This window comes from Grammomys surdaster, unplaced genomic scaffold, assembly GCF_004785775.1.
Source record: "Grammomys surdaster isolate TR1022 unplaced genomic scaffold, NIH_TR_1.0 129, whole genome shotgun sequence".
Classification (NCBI taxonomy): Eukaryota; Metazoa; Chordata; class Mammalia; order Rodentia; family Muridae; genus Grammomys; species Grammomys surdaster.
Window position 1 is genome coordinate 9,160,209 of NW_021604587.1, and position 21,205 is coordinate 9,181,413.

The window sequence follows — 21,205 nt, forward strand, 5'->3', positions numbered from 1 at the left end:
TGTTTAGTTAGAGGATCAGACCAGCTAGGTGTCTGCCCCAGTCAAAACCTCCCTCCCTCCCTCCCTCCCTCTCTCCCTCCCTCTGTCCCCCTCCCTCTTTTCCTTCCTCCCTCCCTTTCTCCCTCCCTCTTTTTCTCTAGTCTTTTTCTTTCTCTGACAGATTCTCAGTCTGTAGACTTGGCTAGCCTTGACATTTTGACTCTCACATCTCTCTGTCCTCTGCTGGGTTATAGGTGTGGGTTACTTCTCCCAGTTGAAGAAAATAGTTGTTAGTCATCCTGTTCTTGGATATTACAAGTACAATGGCATATATAATAGCAGAGTATAAAAATTTGGTAGTTACAATGAATCCTACATATCACACAGCAGAGATTTTTAAAAATTTAGTCCTAAAGAAGTCAGAATGCTTACCATTCTTAAAAAGCACGGTAAATTAATTGCCAACATGCCAGGCAGCTCACATGTTTGAGAGGATCTAATGTCCTCTTTTGTGCTCCAAATGCACCAACACATATGTACACACACACACACACACACACACACACACACATACACACACACGCACCAGAATGTAAAAAGGATAGAATGAAAGACCTAGGTTTTTGGTCTGAGCCACAGGAAGGATGGAGTTGTTGTTTACTAAGAAGTGAAGGGCCATAACTAGAGCAGGTTTAAGCAATGGAAAGAGGAACTCAGTTGTTCATAAGTTATGTTTAAGAACTTTTAGAATATTCAAGGCTAGAGATTAAATAGGGAATCGTATGTGTGTGTGTGTGTGTGTATGTATAATAGTTGTTTGTAAATGCCTACTGCAGGTATAGTGAGGAGACAAGGTCAGATCATCATGAACAACAGATAGTCTATGAGAGTCAATGCAATTGGAAAAGAGAAAAGATGCAAGGGTTAACCCCTGGGTTGTTATTGTTTGTAGGTCAAAGATATGAACAGGAACTAAGAAGAGAAACTAGAAAAGAACAGTTATTGATAAAGGAGGAAAATCAAGAGCAGTATATCCTAAAAATCAAGAAAAAAATGCCTTAAGGAAAAAGTGTATAAGTTTGTTTTCATTGCTCATTGCAAACCTGAAGTTAAGTATTTTACAAAGAGGTTTATTTCATGAACATTTATATCTTGGAGACTGAGTCTTCAAATAAGAGAGGTGGCCCTGACAATGGCTCTTTTGTCTCTGTTACCTCATGGCAAAGAACAAGAGATCACATATAGATAAAGAGATAGAATGACTCTGGGATCGTATTCACTCTTTTAGCTCCCTCTGATGAGAACCAACTCAGGGCAACAAAGGAACTACCTTTTATATTTCCAAGGGCAATCTCCAGTCATCTAATGAGTCCAATAGGCTTAGTTCTTGAAAGTCTCATCACCTGTGTACCACATACTGAGTATTAAGGCTTTAACACATGAACACTTGGGGAAAACCCTCAGTCAGCATTCAGTCAATGGTAAGGGAGAGTGAATATTTGTGACAAATACTACTGGTAAACCAAACAATGTGAAGATTGATACATTTCTATTGAATGAAGGAATTCAGAGCTTATGACTAGAGTTTGCTAAGCTCCTACTATATTTCAGACATTATTGAGTGCTCTCCTACAATAGCAGTAGAGGGGAAAGGTTTAATGGCTAAATTTAATAGATATTATTGAGCACCTCCTGTAGATAGTAAAAAAGAAATGAACTTCCTAACAACATTTAGTGGTGTCTGGAGACAACTACAAGAGTTCTTCCAGCCTGTGCATTCAAGCATCAGATGATAGTACAACAGCCCAGAAAGATGAAGATGGACAAATAATTTATTGTCTCCCCAGGATGAACATGATTATGCAAATAATTTTGATTTTTTGTGGAGTATATGTGAATTGATGTATTTGGATTTTACAGCCAGATACACATCTAGTTTAAACACACAATCCTTTATTCTAAACAAAACAAAACTGAACAAAATATGGTAAATGTTTCTTTACAGGGGAAGGAATCATGGCCAAAACTTGAGAGCAATTGGTAATCAAAACAAACTCCTCAAAATATATTCAAGTATGGAAACTGGTAATGAAAGAATGACTTCTCTATATATTTTTAAACAAATAGAATACTCAACATATCCAGTTCCTATTGCTAAGTCATAAAGCACCACCACACTTAGAAGAACCACCAGTTGGAAATCTGTCCTTTGTCAGAGCTCAGATGGGGCACAAGAATCAATTGAAACAGACAGGCTCCAAGGAGAGTGGAGCCACCATGAAGCTAGCTTAATACCATTTTTTTTTTTTACATTGCTTAATACCATAAGCCTGTGGTGATTAGTTTATGACTACATCTCAAACATAGTCTACATAGCTCAGTGATTAGTCACATTTTACTAAGGCGGTAGCAGTCCTTCTGATCCTTCCAATGCCTTTTAAACAAAGAATGGGCTTAATCAGTGATAAAAAGACTTTTCGGTTCATCCCTGGGGCATATGGGATTTAAAGAGGGAAGGAAGGCAATAGGATTAAGGATCAGAAAAGCTCCAGAAAGAAACTCTAGATGATTTCCAAAATGGAACAGTTCTGGTGTCTGGTGAGTTTTGAAGTTTGGCTACTGAGCCCACATGCAGGAACCACAGAGTTTACACCAAGTCACCCTGGAAGAAAATGAAGGACATTCCCAAGAAACTGCCTAACAGTGTTTACCTTTAGTTTACTGTACTGGGAAATCTTTTGCCAACATAATCTTACTTAGTAGCTGCATGTGAAAGGGGTAATTGTGTTTTAGTGTGAGCACAAAGAAGTAGAAAAAGAAAAAGTAAAGCAATCTTCCTTGAAGCCAGTAGGCTTTGAGGCACTGTCCCATAGGACCTAAGTCCCAACAAAGCATTTGGAAGATCACTGATCTCAGCCACCTACATGGTTGGATTGCTTTTGCCAAAAGGTAAGGTTGTTGGTCAGTGCATAGCTTGTTAAGGGGCCCTTAGGTTAAAATTTTTGCCTGAGGATCATGATAATAAAGACAACTTTATTCATACTTTAGAGGAGGAAAATAGGTCCTTGTTTGCTTCATCCTGTCAGGATCTCAGGTAAATATTTATTAAGCACAACAGAGGTTCTCAGTAGAAGCCAATTTCAACTTAGAAATATCTAAATATATCTTAGCAAACAGGATCTGGATTGCTGGTCAGAAGAGCTGTCAAGAAAGGCTACAGTAGTGACACTGTCCGTTGCTCCTAAAGAAGCTTCCATGACTAAGGATGTGGTGGTTTTGCATACTTATATTTATGTACCTCTGGGGTCCTGTCCTTACATAGTAATGACTGTCCTGTCTATTTACTCTTTCATTTCCAAGCACTAGAATGTAGTTATGAAACCATGATAAATAAAGAAAATAAAAACTTGTTTGAAGGCATCTATGCTCAAATAAGATACCCAAGAGTCAGAATAACCTAGGAGGTAAACAGTGGCAAGAGAAACAGGTACTTCAGGGACAAGGGGCATCTTAGCAATGATCTGAGTGGGTGGTGTTTAGTGCTGTGTGCTTTCTCTTAAGCCCTTTTTCTTCATCCTACTCCAGACTGAGGTTTTTGGTAGATGCTTCCTGATGTCTTTTGGTAAGAGAGGGATTCGCTTGGGAGACCATATCATTTTACTGCACTAGGCAGGCTCTTGAGTGCATTCTCTTCCACCTTCCAACTGGACCTGCAAATTTGATTCCAGCCAGCCTTGCCTGTTCTGTGTGCTTGACACAATCTGAACTTTCCCCCAGTAGAGGCTGGCTCCTTAGGGTGATTGAACAGGGAAGCATTGCATGGCATTCCACATAAAGCTTTCCCAATTCACCCCAGTTAGATTGCCTATCTGTCTACGCAAGTTTGTCCGTAAGAGAGACTAGCTCACTAGGCAACTCAGGCCAGAGAGTCAGGCCATGGTATGCAACATGGACAATTGCTTTTATTCAAGAACCTCACAGGTTTGCGACACTATTTTGAGTACTTTCTTAAATTTCTCTTGCCTAGCACAATCCCCTACATCTTTTGCCACAGCCCCAGCCTCATTCCAAACAAACAAACAAACAAAAAAATAAAGAGGGAGAAAAGTGTGGCATGGAAATAACTAAGAAGTCTGTTTTAGAGATGCTGCTTTACTTTTACCCTAAGTCATACTTCCGGAAGTGTTTTTTAGAAAGGGATACTGGAGGTCAGATTTCAAAGAGCGATTCTAACCTGTAATCAGGTAGTAGGCTGTGACAATTCTCTGTTAAATATCCAAAAGAGCCTTCCAACCAGAGAAACATTTCATGTCCCCCGGGGACAAGGGTTATCTACTATACAATCTCCAAAAGATTTACCCTCACTTCCCTTTTACTTAGGAAACATCCTGAGTGTAAAAGGCTGTTTGGTGAGTCTAAGAGTTTATTCTTTCACAATCATGTCCCCTCAAATACTCGAGGGTAAACAAAAAGTTTACAAACCCTGTACTTTAAAGAATCTAGGATCTTGTGACTCTGTATGCATTTTCTCTGGTCTAGAGAAGAAATTCCCTTTTCACATCAAAGCTTAGCAGCAGCCACACATAAATGATTAGACAAAACACAGAGACAACAAAACAAAATATCTTACGAAAGAAACTTTTTTTTTTTTTTTTTTGCTTTGAGTAAAGACTGCCTTAAACAGTGTTGTAAAGAAAAACACAGAAATATTTTGGCTATGCAGATTAAAGGTGTAAGAGATAGATGGCTTCTTACCTGGGCTTCCTTCGAGATTCCATTTTTCACACAATCACTGCTTTGCCTTTTTCCGTGCTGAGTTTTAGGATTGTGTAGACCCCCATTAGTAACAGCACTGTCATTAGGGTTGGCCATTGGTAGCAAGTGCTGGAGCCTAGGCAGTTTCTCTTTCTGTGGTCTCCTGGAACTTCACTTTACAAGTAGCTGAAGTAGTGACATAAAGCAATTTGGGGCAGAGCCTTTAAAGGAATCCTACCAGTCAGGATTTTCCAGAAGAAGAACCACAGCCTATCTATTGACCAGATCTTTGGCTGTTACCTTTTACTAGTCTACTCCAGTAGCATTGTGGGTTCCATGGTAACAAACCTGTTTCTGAAACTACAAAGGGAATTTGCCCTGCTAGCTGCTTTTTGAGGTGGAGGAGACTTGGAGACAAAAAAAAAAAAAAAAAAAATCCCAGGGACAAATATTGAGGAGGCGGGGTGAGAGGTGGAGAGAATTTTAAAGATATACACAGCATGCTCACAGGGTTCAAAAAGTACTGAAAGGTGAAAGGCTGGCTACTTATAAAGTTTTCTCTTTCTTGTATCCTCTCCTCTTTGCATATAGTTACAATTTTTTCATTGTAAGTTAAACTTTTAAAAAAATAAATATTCTTTGTGCCAGAAAATAACATTTACAAGTGACTCCTAGGGGCTACAGGGACAAAGGACTAGTGAGTTGGTCAGTGAGTACAGAGTTTCAGTTGGGGTGCAAGAGAAGAATATGGTCATTGGTCACTGAAAATGGATGAGTATTTATGTAAGGTGACTAAATTGTGTATGTAACACAGTTCAAATGATTAACACCTATCGCTGGCCATGGTAAGTATTAAATCACAACAGCAATATTCATAACCCACATAGAAACATACGCACCATAGAACATACAAAAGAATGAAATGATGAAGGGTCCCAGGCCATTTAAAATTTAGGACAGACAAAAATTTGTGAAACAGAGCATTCTATTTCTTAAAAGGACTGCTTCATATTTATAATCTCACAGGAACACTAGAACTCTAGTTCTTATGAAGAATACATCATTTTTTATCATGTGACCTTAAAGGAGCCACTTATCTTTTTTATATTTCAGTTTTCAGTGTATAAAATGAGACAATATATCTCCAGCGCAGTAGGAAATGACATTTGTTCTTCAGTTTGCCACTGACTCTGCTGTTACGAGACGTATGGTGACCATAGAGTCATATTCCACAAATACCCCTGCTTTGCCTACTATCCCTATTTTTTCAACACAACAATCATCAGAGGTCTGTTTCTTCCAGTTTCCATCAAAGGGCACTATGGTTGGTTGTGTAATACCAACCAATTACAGCCTGTTTCTGAGCCTACCTTTGTGGTTTTCCTCTGTTGATACCAGACAATCATATCTGAATCTGGAGGCCTTGGAAGTAATGTTCTTAATAGGGTATGGTGGTACACTCCTCTAATCCCATTATTGAGGAGCTGGAGGCATGCCAATTGCTAATTCTAGGCCAATTTAGCAGCTTGGAATACATGTGAGTTACAGGCTAGACCAAACTACTAGTGAGACCCTCTCTTAACTTTTTTATATTTCTGATTGCAGTGGATCACGTGACCCTCTTTCAGGTGCCTCGTCCCATTCTTGGGAGGAAGCATGCTAAGACAGAGACTGAAAAGACTCTGAATATATAGGTCTTGCCAACTTTCTTAACCAAATGTAAAATGAATAGCAATACCCTGGATAATCCACTTTGAATCTTTGAATCATCCACTTGAATAACACTATGTCATATAAATCTATAATTTAATACATTGGCTGTATTTTCCTGCTAATTTACTGTGTCACTCTCTTTTAGTATAGGGGTGTCAGTCATGAATCTTTATGAACAGGGAGGGGATTGCACATTTTCCTGTCTTAATACAGAATCAAGACTTCTAAATACTAGGTACCTATAATTGAAGCCCACTTATTGGAACAATGAAACAAATGAATGCACAGACAGCAAACAAATAAAAAAAACAAAAACAAAAATGACAGGGAAATGGCATCTGTTGACAGAGCCTTATATCCTGATCTAAATTATCGTATTTCTCACCAAAATAATGTGACTCCCAGAAGAGGTGATGGTAATGATGTGACCATAATTTTCATGCAAGTATCCCCATTTCCCTAATGCATGGATGAGTAAGACAAAGTCTGGAGCACAATGATACTGAGTTAATGCTAAGTCTATGTCCAGCTCAGTTTGTTTCCATCTCAGAGTTTTTATTGCATTTGTCCCAACTGTCATCAGAGCAGAACGAACTTTCTACTGGTTTCTTTCTTCTGATGCTGTTACAGTGGGTGGTGGGCATTAGTTCTTTGCTGGCTTATTTCCTACTAACTTTTGCACAACAGAGAGATAAAGAAGTAGAAGAAAGTACTGACTGTTGTTGGCCTGACTGCCTCCCTCACGTTACTCAGAAAGATAATGTGAAGACATTATGTTATTTTTGACTGAGTTCTATTGTTCTGTACAGAATTGATAATACTTTAATCTTGATGCTGGAGACCTAATCTTGACCCTTGAACTGGCCTGTGCTCATGCTGTGAATATAATGAAGCTCTATCCACAACTTCTAAAACTATGTTGTGAGTGGGGATATTAAAGATCAACCTAACAATTTAGAGAGCAGAAGATCTTTCTTCCTCTCCTCTTTTGTATGCTTCCCATTTTATTTATACCTCTCTTCATCTTCGTATTTGCCCTTATTTTCTTTCTACAAGGAGACAAAAGCCAAACATAAAGAAAATATCTGAAAAACACACTAAATTTCTCTCTGTTCTTATCTATCAAATTTTGTAATCACACATAGGCCTGTAAGAGAGATCTATTACAAGATCTCAGTCTTGAACCTGCATGTTTGGATGTGGAGGCATGTATGTACATATTTATATATGTTAACATGTGAGCAGATGCACATGGAGGAGAGAGTTCAGTATCAGGTGTCTTCAATCTCTTCCCAACTTAGGTTTTTGGTTTTGGTTTTGATATTCTAATTATGTCATTTCTTTTTTCTCTTTCTTTTCCACATGCTCTCACACACTTCTCCTTGCTCTCTTTCAAATTCATGTCCTCTTTATTCACTAATTGTTGTCACATGCACATACATGCACATGTATGCATATATACTTCTAAATGTAACCTGCTGTTTGTGCATTGTTGGTCCTATGTATGTTTTCAGGGCTGACTATTTTGTATTGGAAAAACCAATTAGTGTGTTCTTCCCTGGAGAAGTCTAATTCTCCTGTTCTCTGCATTCCTTAGTAGTCCAAAGTTCTTTTGCAGGGTTAAAGCCCTGAGGTTTCCCCTGTCTACTTTAGTATGTCTGTTGCTGATGTCCTTTGGTTTTTGTGAGACAGTCTGTCATTGTACATGATCCTCAGTCTCTACCAATGTTGACTTTTTATATAAGTAACCAGCATTTGGATACAGCAAGCACTTTGCTGACTGAGCCTTTCCCCATCTTCACTTTTGAACCCCTTTTGTCACATTACAACGCATATACATTGTTGTGTGCTCAAAATCTCCTTAGTTCATCAATTCTTTGCATTAGGTTACGTCTAGGAGTACAATCAGTGGTGGGTCATTGCTTTATATCGAAGTAAATATGAAGTTCTGATCAAATAAACGTATGCTTTAGGTTTAACAGTAGAAACAGTAAATATTCAGCAAGATTTTAGAGTTTTTAATTAATTAAATGAATTTTAATCAGTCTAAACTTGATAATGGTTTGAATAACCACTGTGTATTTCCTTTTTGGTGTGTCTTCAGATACAGCAATCAATGAAACACCCTCAGTCTCTTTCTTTCTAAGAACTAAGATTTAGGAGTGCCTTCATAGTCATGATTTAAGATGGCTGTTATTGTTGAAGACAAAAGTAAGTCTAACCCTGCATGGTGAATAACAAAAATGAATCTAGCCAATGATAGTTTTATGTTTTCTGATGGCTTTTTGTTTTGCCCAGAAGTCTGCTTCAAAGAAACTCTGTTAATGGAGCAGACACAAAGGAAGAAAACAGAATGCAAACAAACAAGAAAGATGTGCAGAGGCTTCTTAGTATATTCTGAAGAAGCTCTGGCTATATCAGGACTGTCAGAAAGTAAACAAAATGAATGGTTAGAATTATGTAGGATTAAGTCAGTGCAAATCTATTACTTATCCATCATCTAATTTTTATCTATTTGATAGAGTAGAGTTGATGTGGAAACTAACATTTCAACAGGTTTGGTGACTTCTCAATGCCATGGGAATAATATGCAATGAACAAAGTTTATGAACTCAAAATATCTGGTTCCAGGGTGAGAGATACCAATGTGTCTACCATGGATATCTTTCCTTTTGATATAGAATTGACAATTATTAGCCACCAAGGAAAGAAATAACCAAGACCTTTAGGACCTAAAAATTTTCACTTGTGACCAAATAGTGAGTAAATACTTTATTTTGCTTTTCCAATACAGTAAAATCTTGCAATTCATTAAGTAATTATGAAGAATTAATGACATCTCAGGGTTGACTAATAAATCTACATAGAACTTAATTTTCCTGAAAGATTAAGTCTGAAAAAACTCATTGGTATAGATAATTTCATCTCAAAAACTGCCTCAACACAGGTTTAGGCAGAGTGGCATAAAATGCGAACTATATGTGACCAAATATCAAATCTGGATTGAGCCAGAAGTCATTAAAATTGATTGAGAAAACAGAAGGAAACCACATCAACTTGTCTGTTATCTCATGGAAATTATAGCTTTTAATCAGCTTAGAATTAGAGCTTTGAATCAAGATATATTTAGTTTTCATATCTCCAGATTTTCTGGGCTACTGAGATTAGGAAGATTATCTGCAATACAAATCTTTCTCACAGCTTTGCTCCAAAATATACCCTTGCTATAACTATAGATACAGGTTTCACCATCATCTCCTTCATATTGCTTAAGCTTAGATTGTTGTATTTGAGAGACAGTTTATTATGTGTCACCTGTCTTTCTCTATATGTGGACAGGTTATATGACCATAAATGCCTTCTGCTCTGTTGTGAGAGCCATGTACATTGAGGATTTTATATTCATGGCATCAGACTTGTTCCAAAAGGGTGTAGGAGTCATGAACAAAGAACCCCTCCTTGTTCTTTTCTTCTTATGGAGTGTGTTCATTTAATGGCCAGTGGTATGGCAGCCAGTTGTCCTTAGCAATAACAATATTTGTGAAACTGTTATCTGCTTGCGTTGTTTCCTTGTTTTACTTGCCCATTTTTCTTGAACGCCTCCCAAGTAAGTCCTTGAGCTCAAATCTTTGTCTCAGAGACTATGTGCATGCACCTAAATTAGAACAAATGTATTCCACATAGTCCATCAAATATGTTGATATGAAATTTAACTGTGTTTGAGTGATCAATATTAGGTTATCCTGAAGATCAAGAGTGGAAAATTCTACACATTTCTTTGAATAAGCTCTCAGGGAATTTGGAAACATTAACGTTCTATTATGTCTCCAGTAAGAAAGAACTGTGAACTAGACATGTATAAAGTATCTACAATATGAATTGAAGAGGAACATTATTGACTTTGAATCATTATATGAAAACCTACAATTGGAATGAGGTATAAGTCCTGAAACATCTTCTACAACAATTTTTGTGTATAGAAAATAAATAAAACAAATGAATTGTTTTTTCCTAATACAATTCCTAGAAAATATTCATTTCTATTCCCTCCTAGCAAGACATGGTAAATAGAGTGAAATGTTCATCACTTTCATCAGGAACAGATGTATTTGATGTGAATGTAAAAGGAGCTCACTAGCCTAAGAACAACAGCCCAAGCACACTGTACTCTCTTCTGTAGACACCAGAGATACCTCAGTTTTCATTAATGGGCCATTCAAATCACTCAGCTTTTCTCTCATCTTCAAACTAAGAATGTCACACTTTTTTATTTTCTTTTGTGACAAACCTCTGATTGATGTTCCCAGAAAATGTTGAGTGCTTTGAAAAAGCCTGAAGTGTGTAGTTATATGGATAATCTATTATGATCAACCAAGTTCCCCTTTTACAAAATAAAATATAAATTAACTACTGCTTATATTGTGCATCATGATAGGTCCTGTAACACACTCAAATCCTGTAGAATGACTAAGACAAGATACTTGACATACATTTTCTCACCACACTTATCTTTACCATGTGTAGGACAACACTTAATAGCTATTCTCTTAGTGATTGGCAAGTATGTTGTACGTTGCTTCCAACTATAGCATTGCATTGAATTAGATCTATCAAACATTCCTATCTAACTGAATTCTCTGCGTCTTTAACACTTTTTAAAACTAATTTTATCACTTAATGTAATATACCCACAAGATCCTGTTACCCCTTTCTGGGGTATGGAAAATTGAGAGAAGAGTTACTCTGCTAACCACATTATTATTTCAATTAATTTTACTTATGTAAAGAGTAGCAAAGGGTCAGTCTATTGTCCTTATTAGGGATGTTTGAAAATGTATATTTTAATATTTACTCATTAAATTTTATTTTAAAATAAACTTTATTATAAAATATTGAAAATAAATAAAAACACCATATACCAAAATTAAGTAGACCAAAGTCTATACAACTAAACGAATTTCTATACAGTTAGAATAGGCATGCATATTTGAAGGTGTGGGGCATCACATCAGATTTTTCACCTCATTATTAAATTTTGTACATTTATTCACCACCAACACCAAAAAAATCCGTGACAGAATTAGAACTAGAAAAACACTTTCTGTATATGTTATATATACTTTTATATATACTCATTCAAAATTTGTGTCATTTACTTGCATTCTGTCTTTTCTTCTTATCTATTAAAGATAGATTTTTTTTATCATGCAATATATCTACATTATGGTTTCCACTCTCTTTACTGCACCCAGTTACTCTCCCTACCCATAGGATCTAGTCCTTGCCACCTATCTCTCACTAGAAAAGAACAGGTTTCTAAGAGGTAACAAGCAAACATGACAAAATAAAATTAAAAAGAAGTGAATCAAAGGCTTTTTATATCAAAATTGGACATGGAAACCCAACAGGAGGAAAGAAGTCCCAAGACCCAGAGACTCACTTTTTCTCATGGTTAGGAGTCTCATAAAAATACTAAACTAATATCTATAACTTATGTGCAGAGGACCTAGTACAGATCCATATAGAGCCTGTGCTTGCTGCTTCAGTCTCTGTGAGCTCATATGAGCCTTGCTTAGTTGACTCAGAGGGCCGAGTTCTCCTGGTTTCTTCGATCCCCTCTGACTCTTAAAATCTCCTGCCTCCTCTTTTACAGGATTCCCTGAAATCTGAGATGAGGAATTTGATAGAGACCTACTAATTAGCCTCTCTCTGCATAATGTTTGGCTGTGGGTTTCTGCACCTGTTTCCATCTGATGCAGGAAGAAGCCTCTCTGATGATGATGACTGAATAAAGTACTGAATTTATGAGGATAGCAAAAATTACTTGGAATTATTATTATACAAGTTGTACTTGATTTTACCCAAGATCTCTGGACTATCTAGTCTCTGGATTTTGGTTTCTCAAGTAGTGTCAGATATAGGTTCTTTCTCATGGAGTGGGCCTTAAGTCAAATCAGATATTAGTTGGTTACTTCCAAAAGTTCTGTGCAACCATTGTGCTAGCATATTTTGCAGGCTGGACAGATTGTAGGTCAAAAGTTTTGTAGCTGGGTTGGTTGGTTTCTCTTTTGTTAGTCTGAAGAGTAACTTCCTTCACCAGAGACTAGAAAATAGGGATGAATGCACCATGCAGACCAGTTTGTGTTCTCTAAGTTCAGTGAGTTATGTGGCTACTATCCTTGGCAATAAGGGCTACTGTCAGTTTGAGGAGAGCAACTCTTTGTCTTAGCATAAGCCTTTTTTTTGGTGATTTTCATGGAACTCCCTTGGCCAGCAACTCAATTGAATGCAACCCAGTCTCTCCACTTGAAGCCATGGCTTGCTGTAAGATTAGGCTCTTCAAGGCTCTGTATCTCTCATTACTACGAGTCCTCATTTGGGTCACCATCATAAATTTCAGGAAGTTTCCATTGCACTAGGTTTCTATACCATCATCCAAATATTCCTCAAATTTAGTCATCTGTCCCTGCACTTTCTCCCTCCATCCCATCCTCTCATAGACACCATCTGATCCTGCCCACCCCCATCCATAAAATCTATTTTATTTCTCCTTCCTAGGGGATCCATGCATTCCCCACTATACCTCTCTTCTTTATTTAACCTCTCTGAGTCTGTAGCTTGATTATCATTTTTTTAATGGCTAATATTCATTTATAAGTGAATGAATACCATATTTGTCTTTCTGGATCTGGATTACCTCACTCAGAATGATTTTTTTCTAGTTCCAACATTTGCCTGCAAATTTCATGATATAATTTTTCTTCTAACAGATGAGTAATACTCAACTGTAAATGTATCATGTTTTTAAATCCATTCTTCTGTTGAGGAACATCTAGGTTGTTTCCAGTTTTTGGCTACTAAGAATAAAGCCACATGAACATGGTTGAGCAAGTGGTAAAATGACGTATCCTTTGGGTATGTGATCAAGAATGATTTAATTGAATTTTGAAGTAGATTGAGTGTCATTTTTCTGCCATAATGATTTTCATAGTGGCTGTACAGGTTTTCACTCCCACTAACAGTGGAAGAGTGTTCCTCTGTGCTCTATTCCTCTTCAGTATTAGCTATCACTTAGCCATTCTTATAGGTATAAGATGGAATCTGAAAATAGTTTTGATTTGCATGTCCTTGATTGCTAAAGATGTTGGGTATTTCTTTAAGTGTTTCTTAGCCATTTGAGATTACTCTATTGAGAATTTTCTGTTTAGATCTGTATCTCATTTTAAAATTAGATTATTTGCTTTTTGATATCTACTTTCTTGAAATTTTAAAAATATATCTTGGATAGTAGTCTGCCATCAGATGTAGAGTTGGTAAAAAAATATTTTCCTATTCTGTGAGATCCTGCTTTGTCTGATTGATGGTGTCCTTTGCCTTACAGACGCTTTTTGGTTTCATAAGGTCCCATTTATTGATTGTTGATCTTAGTGCTTGTGTTATCAGGTTCAGGAAGTTGCCTTAGGTGCTAATATGTTCAAGGCTATTTCCTGCTTTCTCTTTATTAGGTTAAGTGTGTCTGGTTTTATGTTGAAGTTTTTGATCCACTTGGACTTGAGTTTTGTGCAGGGTGATGAAAATGGATCTATTTGCATTCTTCTACATGCTGACATCCAGTTAAACCAGCAGCATTTATTGAAGATTTTGTCTTTTTCTCAGTGTGTTTTTTGGCTTTTTTTATAAAAATTCAGGTGTCCATATATGTGTGGATTTATATCTTGGTCTTCAGTTCAATTCCATTGACAACTGTTTGTTTTTATGACAATACCATGTGGTTTTTATTACTATAGGTTTGTAATTTGGTGGGACCTCTAGCATTTCTATTGTTCTTTTGTTGTCAGTACTGTTTTTAGATATCCTTTTTTCATATGAACTTGAGGATTGTTTTTTTCCAGGTCTGTAAAGTATTGTATTTGAATCTTGATGGGGGAATATTGATGCATTGGATCTGTAGTTTGCTTTTGGTAAAATGATTATTTTTTATTATTTTGATCCTACTAATCCATGAGCATAGGAGATTGTTCTATCTTCTCTATAGCTTCTTCAATTTCCTTCTTTAAAGATTTAAAGTTGTTATCATAAAAGTCTTTCACTTGCTTGGTTAGAGGTAACCCAAGATATTGAGGGTATTGTGAAAGATGTTTTCCTGAGTTTTTTCTCAGTCATTTGTCATTTTTAAATGGGAGGACTACTAATTTTGTGGGTTAATCTTGTAACCTGACACTTCATTGAAGGTTTTTATCAGCTGTAGGAATTCCCTGGTGATATTTTAGAGTCACTTTTGTATATAATCATATCATCTGTGAATAGCGATATTTTGACTTCTTCTTTTCCAATTTGTATCCCCTTAATCTTCTTCAGTTGTCTTATTGCTCTAGCTAAAATTTCAAGTACTATATTGACCATATATGTAGGGAGTGGACAACTTTATCTCATTTCTGATTTTAGTGGAATTGCTTTGAATTTCTTTCCATTTAATTTGATGTTGGCTTTAGGCTAGTGGTAAATGGCCTTTATTATGTTTAGATATGCCTCTGGTATCCTTAATCTCTCCATGATTTTTATCATGAAGGGGTGTTAGATTATGTCAAAGACCTTTTCTGTATCTAAGAAGATGATTATGTCGTTTTTTTTCTTTCACTTTATTTATATGGTGGGTTAAACTTACTGCTTTTCATATATTGAACCATTCCTGGGATAAATCTACTTTACTATGGTCTCTTCTCTTTCTGATGTATTTTTGGATTCAGTTTACAAGTATTTTATTGAGTATTTCTGCATCTATGTTAATTACAGAAATTTGTGATTTTCTTTCTTTGTGAGTTTTTAATGTGTTTTGGATATCAGACTAACTGTGGCTTCATAAAATGAAGTGGACAATGTTCCTTCTGTTCCTATTTTATGGAATAATTTGAGGAGAATTGGCATTAACTCTGAAAATATGGTAGAACTTTGCACTAAAACCATCTGGTCAGGGAATTATTATTATTATTGGTTGAGAAACTTTTAATGACTGCTTCTATTTCCCTAAGGGTTACAGGTCTGTTTAAATTGCCCATCTGATTTTAATTTAACTTTGATAAGTGATAGTTGTTTAGAAAATGATCCATTTATTTTAGATTTTCCAATTTTGTGGAGTAGAGGTTTTTAAAATATGTCCTTATGATTTCCTTAGTGTCTGTCTTTCTGTCCTCTTTTCTTCTTTTTTCCCTGTTATAAAGTGATTTTATTAAATTAATTTAAACATACTGTAGGTCAGATAATATTTCTGAAGGTAACAATTATGGACTTTAAAGCTTGACATAAAATTAGTAGCTTCAAAAGCGTTAGTTGTACTCCCCAGCAACAGCATGACAAAATAATTCAACTCTGTAGAAATATAGAACCCTAGGACTAGCTGGAAATTGGGAAATCATTTAGTCCAGTGTGCTCATTCTGTGAGAAAACTAGACCTGAAGATTAAGCGATTTGCCCAAACTTACATTCCTAATAGTAATAAAGCTATAACTCAAACCATTTTCCCTAAACTAAAATTCTATTGATGATATTTCAACTGGCACTCTATCAACTAAAAGTCTATCCAGGCCTTTCTCTAATGTTCCACGCTGTGGTGACATGGAAGTGTAAGATACTACAGGAAATTGCTGTGTTGGCTGTGAGGCCAGGAAGGGGCTTTGTTAGCCAATATCCCTCTGTGAAGAGGGGGAAGGCAGTGACCAGTGGGCCAAAGGCTTGCCTGAAGGTGTCTACATTATAACACATGGTGACAGATTCATTCTTAAACCCCACCCACTGACTGTGTGTTCCTACAAAGCCCTCTCTATGCACCCAGGCTTCAGTTTTACAAAAACTTCTTCCAGACAAATACAAAACAAACAAACAAACAAACAAACAACCCCACCAAAACAAAACAAAAATTAAAAAAACAAAACCAAAACCAAATTAAGCAAGTCTCTAATTTCTAATCATCTGTGAAGTTCTTTATCCAGCCTTAGAATGGCTGGCAGAAGCCACCAAGCCAGTCACCCACTTCAAATTAACAGGTCATTAGTTTCCCCAAAGACTTCCTGAGCAAAGGACTGCGTGTGGGAGACAGAGAACAGGAATGAGAAGGAAACGGAACTGGGAGCATTGTGTTGGTTTCACAGGGGACTTTTGGTCTTTTCAACATCCCTTGAGTTCTTCCATGAGTTTTACTATCATTCAGTAGAAACAAAACAAACACAACAGGCCGATAAATGCTAGCCACTAAGCTCATGGCTCACCACCTCCCCTCCCCGCACACCACCTCTAGCACCGGCATCTTGTCCCCAGGGCCAGCTGCACCTGTGCTGTGTACTGTCACGGCTCCCTTCACCTGACCCCAGCACCTTCAGTGCAGAGTTCCTGGCCCTTGCTATCTGGCTCCCCATTCCCCTCTACATGCCACCCTAGTTTCTCATAGCACTTAATCACTACCGCAAACTACATTATTTATGTGTTAACTCACTTATCCTGTCTCCTCCAGAGGTGAATTTCATGAGCCAGTAGAATTCCCAGCACCCAGTACATGTCCGACACCCAGGAGGCATTCAATAAATACTCAGAGAATGAATGAGGATGTTGGATCAGTAATACACACTCATGCCTGAAAAGAACTGTATGCGATTCATGATGACACCTACACATTATTGCCTGAGATGACAGATTCATCCTCAGTGACTCCCCAGTCAGCCCTCCCAAGGCTTTCCTAGCTAGTAGGGAATCCCACCACTTAAAAAAGGAGCCTGAGAGGGTCACTCTTGAAGTAGACAAGCTCAGTTTGCTTGCTTCTTCTTCCCTGATAGATACATTCAGCTACTTAAAAGGAAAAAAAAATCAAGTTGGAGCATGTGACGGAGCCACTAGAAAATAAGTCTAACCTAGAGACACAGTGATTAGCAGAGTTCACAAAACTAAAGAAAAGTTCCAGGGCATGTACACCTGCCAATGATTCTTGATCAGCTGAGTGAGTGCATATTATGACTTTCCTAACATCTAAAATGAAGTTTAATGCCATCTAGGAAGGGGTAAGCGTTTATAGGTACGCTGAGGACATGAGGTAAGATGGATTCAGAAATAACAGGATATATGGAAAGCTATGTCAGGGTTGAGTCAAATGGCAACCTCAGAAATACCAGGACTCGGCCTTCCCGGGAGCTGTCCATTTTAAAATGCACTGACCGGTAGGTAGGCTTGAATAGAGGAAGGGGCATAAGCTCCATAAGGGAGTGTCTGGCACTGCCTGGAAGCACAGCACAGACAGGTGACTGAGCGGTTGAGCAAGGCTCCTGAGTTTTGAGTATTATTTCAACTCTATGGCACGTTGCCAGAGTCTCAGAAAACACCATACCTGTGACAGGGACACAATGCTCCATCTTGGGCACACACAGAGAAGAATTCCGAATTCAGAAACACAACTTCACCTAAACCTCCTCAGAAAGAATGCTTTTCTGGGGACTGCTGTAGATGTTCCTGGGTTCAGTGTAGGTGGATTCGAGGTTTCCTTCCTAGTGACACTTACAGGTTTAAGGTTTTTAATTCTTAGGAAAACATTTTTATACAACTGGTATTTTGAGGTGGTTTCTTTCCTTGGTGTGTACTCTCTGGTGGATGCAAAGGCTTGTACTCTGGCTGAAGGCCTTGCCACACTCCTCACACTTAAAAGGTTTCTCCCCTGTGTGCACTCTCTGGTGGATGCAGGGGCTTGAACTCTGACTGGAGGCCTTCCCACAGCCACAACACCTATAGGGCTTCTCCCCCATGTGTACTCTCTGGTGGATGCAAAGACTGGAGCTCTGACTAAAGGCCTTCCCACACTCATAACATTGATAGGGCTTCTCTCCAGTGTGAACTCTTTGATGCATGCAGAGGCTGGAGGTATGCCTGAAAGCCTTCCCACACTCTTCACATTTGAAGGGCTTCTCCCCAGTGTGAACTCTCTGGTGCATACAAAGGTTAGACCTTTTACTGAAAGCCCCTCCCACACTCACTGCAGATGTACAGCTTCTCACCAGTGTGGACTCTCTTGTGAATCTGAAGATGGGAGCTCCAGTTGAAGGCTTTGCCACACTCATAACATTTATAGGGCTTTTCCATGGTGTGGATTTTCTTATGTCTATTAAGTTTTGTTGTTGTGCTAAAATCCTTGCCGTAATCATCACATTTATACACCTTCTCTCCTGTGTGGTCTCACCAATGAATATGAAACTCTGCTATGTGAAAGAAACCCTTATCACATTTGTCACATTTATGGGGTTTCTCTGCTGTGTGGATTTTCTGATGCATAAAAAGATCTGCTCTTTCAGAGAAAAATTCCCTGCACATGGGGCACTTGTAGATCGTTTTTCCTTTTTGGTATCATGACTTAAAGAAGAAAGTATCCTTACAACTATGAGCTCAAGGACTGCTACTTCATAAAGCCTCTTATTTTGCCATCTTGGCAGTCTGTTGGGAGCCGACTCCCAGCAGAAAGCGGCTATCATCTTTGCAGCCATCTCGAGCCGTATACCCTGACAAGAGACTTGTTTTCAACAGCCCGAAACAGCTGAGCTCACTCTGATAAACATCTTGTTCTTCTCACATATCTTGTTTTGTTGTTTAGTGCCGCCAGCAGCTAGGCGCACATGGTCTCCTCACTGTTAGCTAGGTGCACAGTGATATGATATCCACGCTGCAAGGCACATGACGTAGCGCCTTCAGCTGTGCTTGTCCATGAGGGCAAGGCACGTGGTAAAGGATATAAATACCCAGGATTTCCTTTCAATAAAAGAGACTTGATCAGACTCTCTATCTTGTCTCCATTCTTCGAGTCTCTGTCCCCACTCTCTCTCTTGCTAGACCCTGACCTGCTGACCGGAGCAGCAGAACAGGCCGTTACAAAGTGGTCCCCGAAGGAATGTGAGGCAGCTCGGGCGGTTACAGCACTCTATCTCAGGCATGCTCTATTGGGCAAGCTAACTGTCAGCCTCAGCTTCTCTCTGCCTGTCTTTCTGTGGGAGGCTTCTTCCTGCATAGTGCTCCTCACTCAGAGCTCTTACTGATTACAGTCACACTGACTCTCATATGAATCCCATAGCTCATCAGCATAGAGCTTTCGTTCCTTTAGATCCTGAGTGGTCAACATTCCAGGGCAGAAAAGAGTGAGCCTTTGTTCTGAGCCCCTGGAGTCTTTCTCTGATGTACAGTACTCTTCTACTTCTCACTCATAAAAGCCTGTGCAGTATGATCTGTCTGCCCAGGGCACAAGGTGCCAGTTGGTGATGAGCCGCCAGAGTACCCTCAGGAGAGTCAGAACATCACTTTGCCAGCATGAAGGCTCCTTGGCTTCAGGGACAGTCAGTCTTGTTCCTGGAGACTCTATACAGTAGCAGGCTGGTTTTCTTTTCTTGGTCCTGAGGAGGTAGCTCTCTTATCTTCCAGAGGAAGTAGCTTGCTTTTGCCCAGCCGAGCCCTGGCGGCGGTCAGACAACGGAGGCGTCTGGCGGCCGCGGCGGCAGCAGCAGCAGCCTGGCGTGCTGGGGACTCAGGGAGGTCCTCATCACCTGGGCGGGATGCTAGTCGGCACCGGCCTGGACTGTGCAGTGCTACTACGGGACAACTCGCTCCCAAGTGTGGCTGAGGAGCGGGTCTAGACTCCGCGCGCCCACTGGCCCTCTCTCCTGAGGGGGACACCTCACAGGTGTGCCTCCGAGCCGCCCGCGTTCCACACCGAGACGCCTCTGGGTGACAGCGCGCGTGCGCACGCACTAGGCGGCCAGCCCCATCCCCGGGGAGGGGCGGGGAGACCTGTCCTCTTTTCTTTTCTGATTTTGTTTGTTTGTATATTCACTTTGCATCTTTTAGTTAGTTTGGATAAGGGCTTGAGTAACTTGATTTTTCTCAAAATATCAACAACTTGTTTCACTGATTCTTTGTATTGTTATCTTTGTTTCTATTTTTATTGATTTCAGCTCTCAGTTTATTTCTTGTCCTCTACTTGTCTTGGTTGTGCTTACTTCATTTTGTTCTAGAGCTTTCCAATGTGATATTATGAAACCCCCCCTCTCTCTCTCTTTAAAAATGTAGGCACTTAGTGCTATAAATGTTGCTCTTAGAATCATTTTCATTGCGTCCCATAAGTGTGTGTATGCTGTGTGTTTGTTTTCACTGCTAGAAAAACATTTTAATTTCTTTATTTCTGTCTTGCCCTAGTTTTCACTTAGTAGAGAGTTGTTCAGTTTCCGTTAGTAAGCTATCTGTTGTTTCTGTTGTTGTGAATATCCGTCTTTAATCCACAATTGTTTGATAGAAAGTAGGGAGTTCTTTCTTTCTTTCTTTCTTTCTTTCTTTCTTTCTTTCTTTCTTTTTTGTCTGTTGAGACTTGTTTTGTGTCTTAAAATGTGGTCAGTTTTGGAGAAGGTTTCCTGAGGTACAGAGAAGAAGGTACAATCTTTTGTATTTTGGAGAAATATTCTGTAGAAATCTGTAAAGGTCCACTTGTTTTATACAGACTGTTGGGTCAAGTATTTCTGTGTTTAGTTTTTGTTTAGTTTTTGTCTGGATGATCTGTCCATTGGTGAGAGTTGGGTAGGGAAGTCTTCCATTATCAGTGTGTGAGGGTCAATATGTGATTTAAGTTGTAGCAGTGTTTTCTTCACAAATTAGTGTGCCCTTGTGTTTAGGGAATAGATGTTAAGAATTGAAATGCCATCTTGGTGGATTTTTCCTTTAAGGAGTATGTAGTTTCCTTGGCATTTAGTTT

The 21,205-nt window shown here is 38.6% G+C and overlaps 2 protein-coding genes across 2 annotated transcripts in view; both read right to left on the reverse strand.

Annotated features, from left to right (window-relative positions):
• Positions 1-5,138, reverse strand: part of Sptlc3 (serine palmitoyltransferase long chain base subunit 3) — a 112,915-nt gene extending 107,777 nt beyond the window's left edge. Inside the window, exon 1 of the mRNA XM_028756838.1 lies at positions 4,735-5,138. Within this exon, the coding sequence (XP_028612671.1) occupies positions 4,735-4,851 (117 nt within the window). The 5' untranslated portion in view covers positions 4,852-5,138. The remainder of the gene's footprint in view (positions 1-4,734) is intronic.
• Positions 5,139-18,020: 12,882 nt separating this feature from the next.
• LOC114610693 (zinc finger protein 664-like) overlaps positions 18,021-21,205 on the reverse strand; it is a 5,816-nt gene continuing 2,631 nt past the window's right edge. The window contains 3 exon segments of the mRNA XM_028755306.1: positions 18,021-18,437; positions 18,439-18,812; positions 19,905-20,267. Coding sequence (XP_028611139.1) covers positions 18,021-18,437; positions 18,439-18,812; positions 19,905-20,267 — 1,154 coding nt within the window.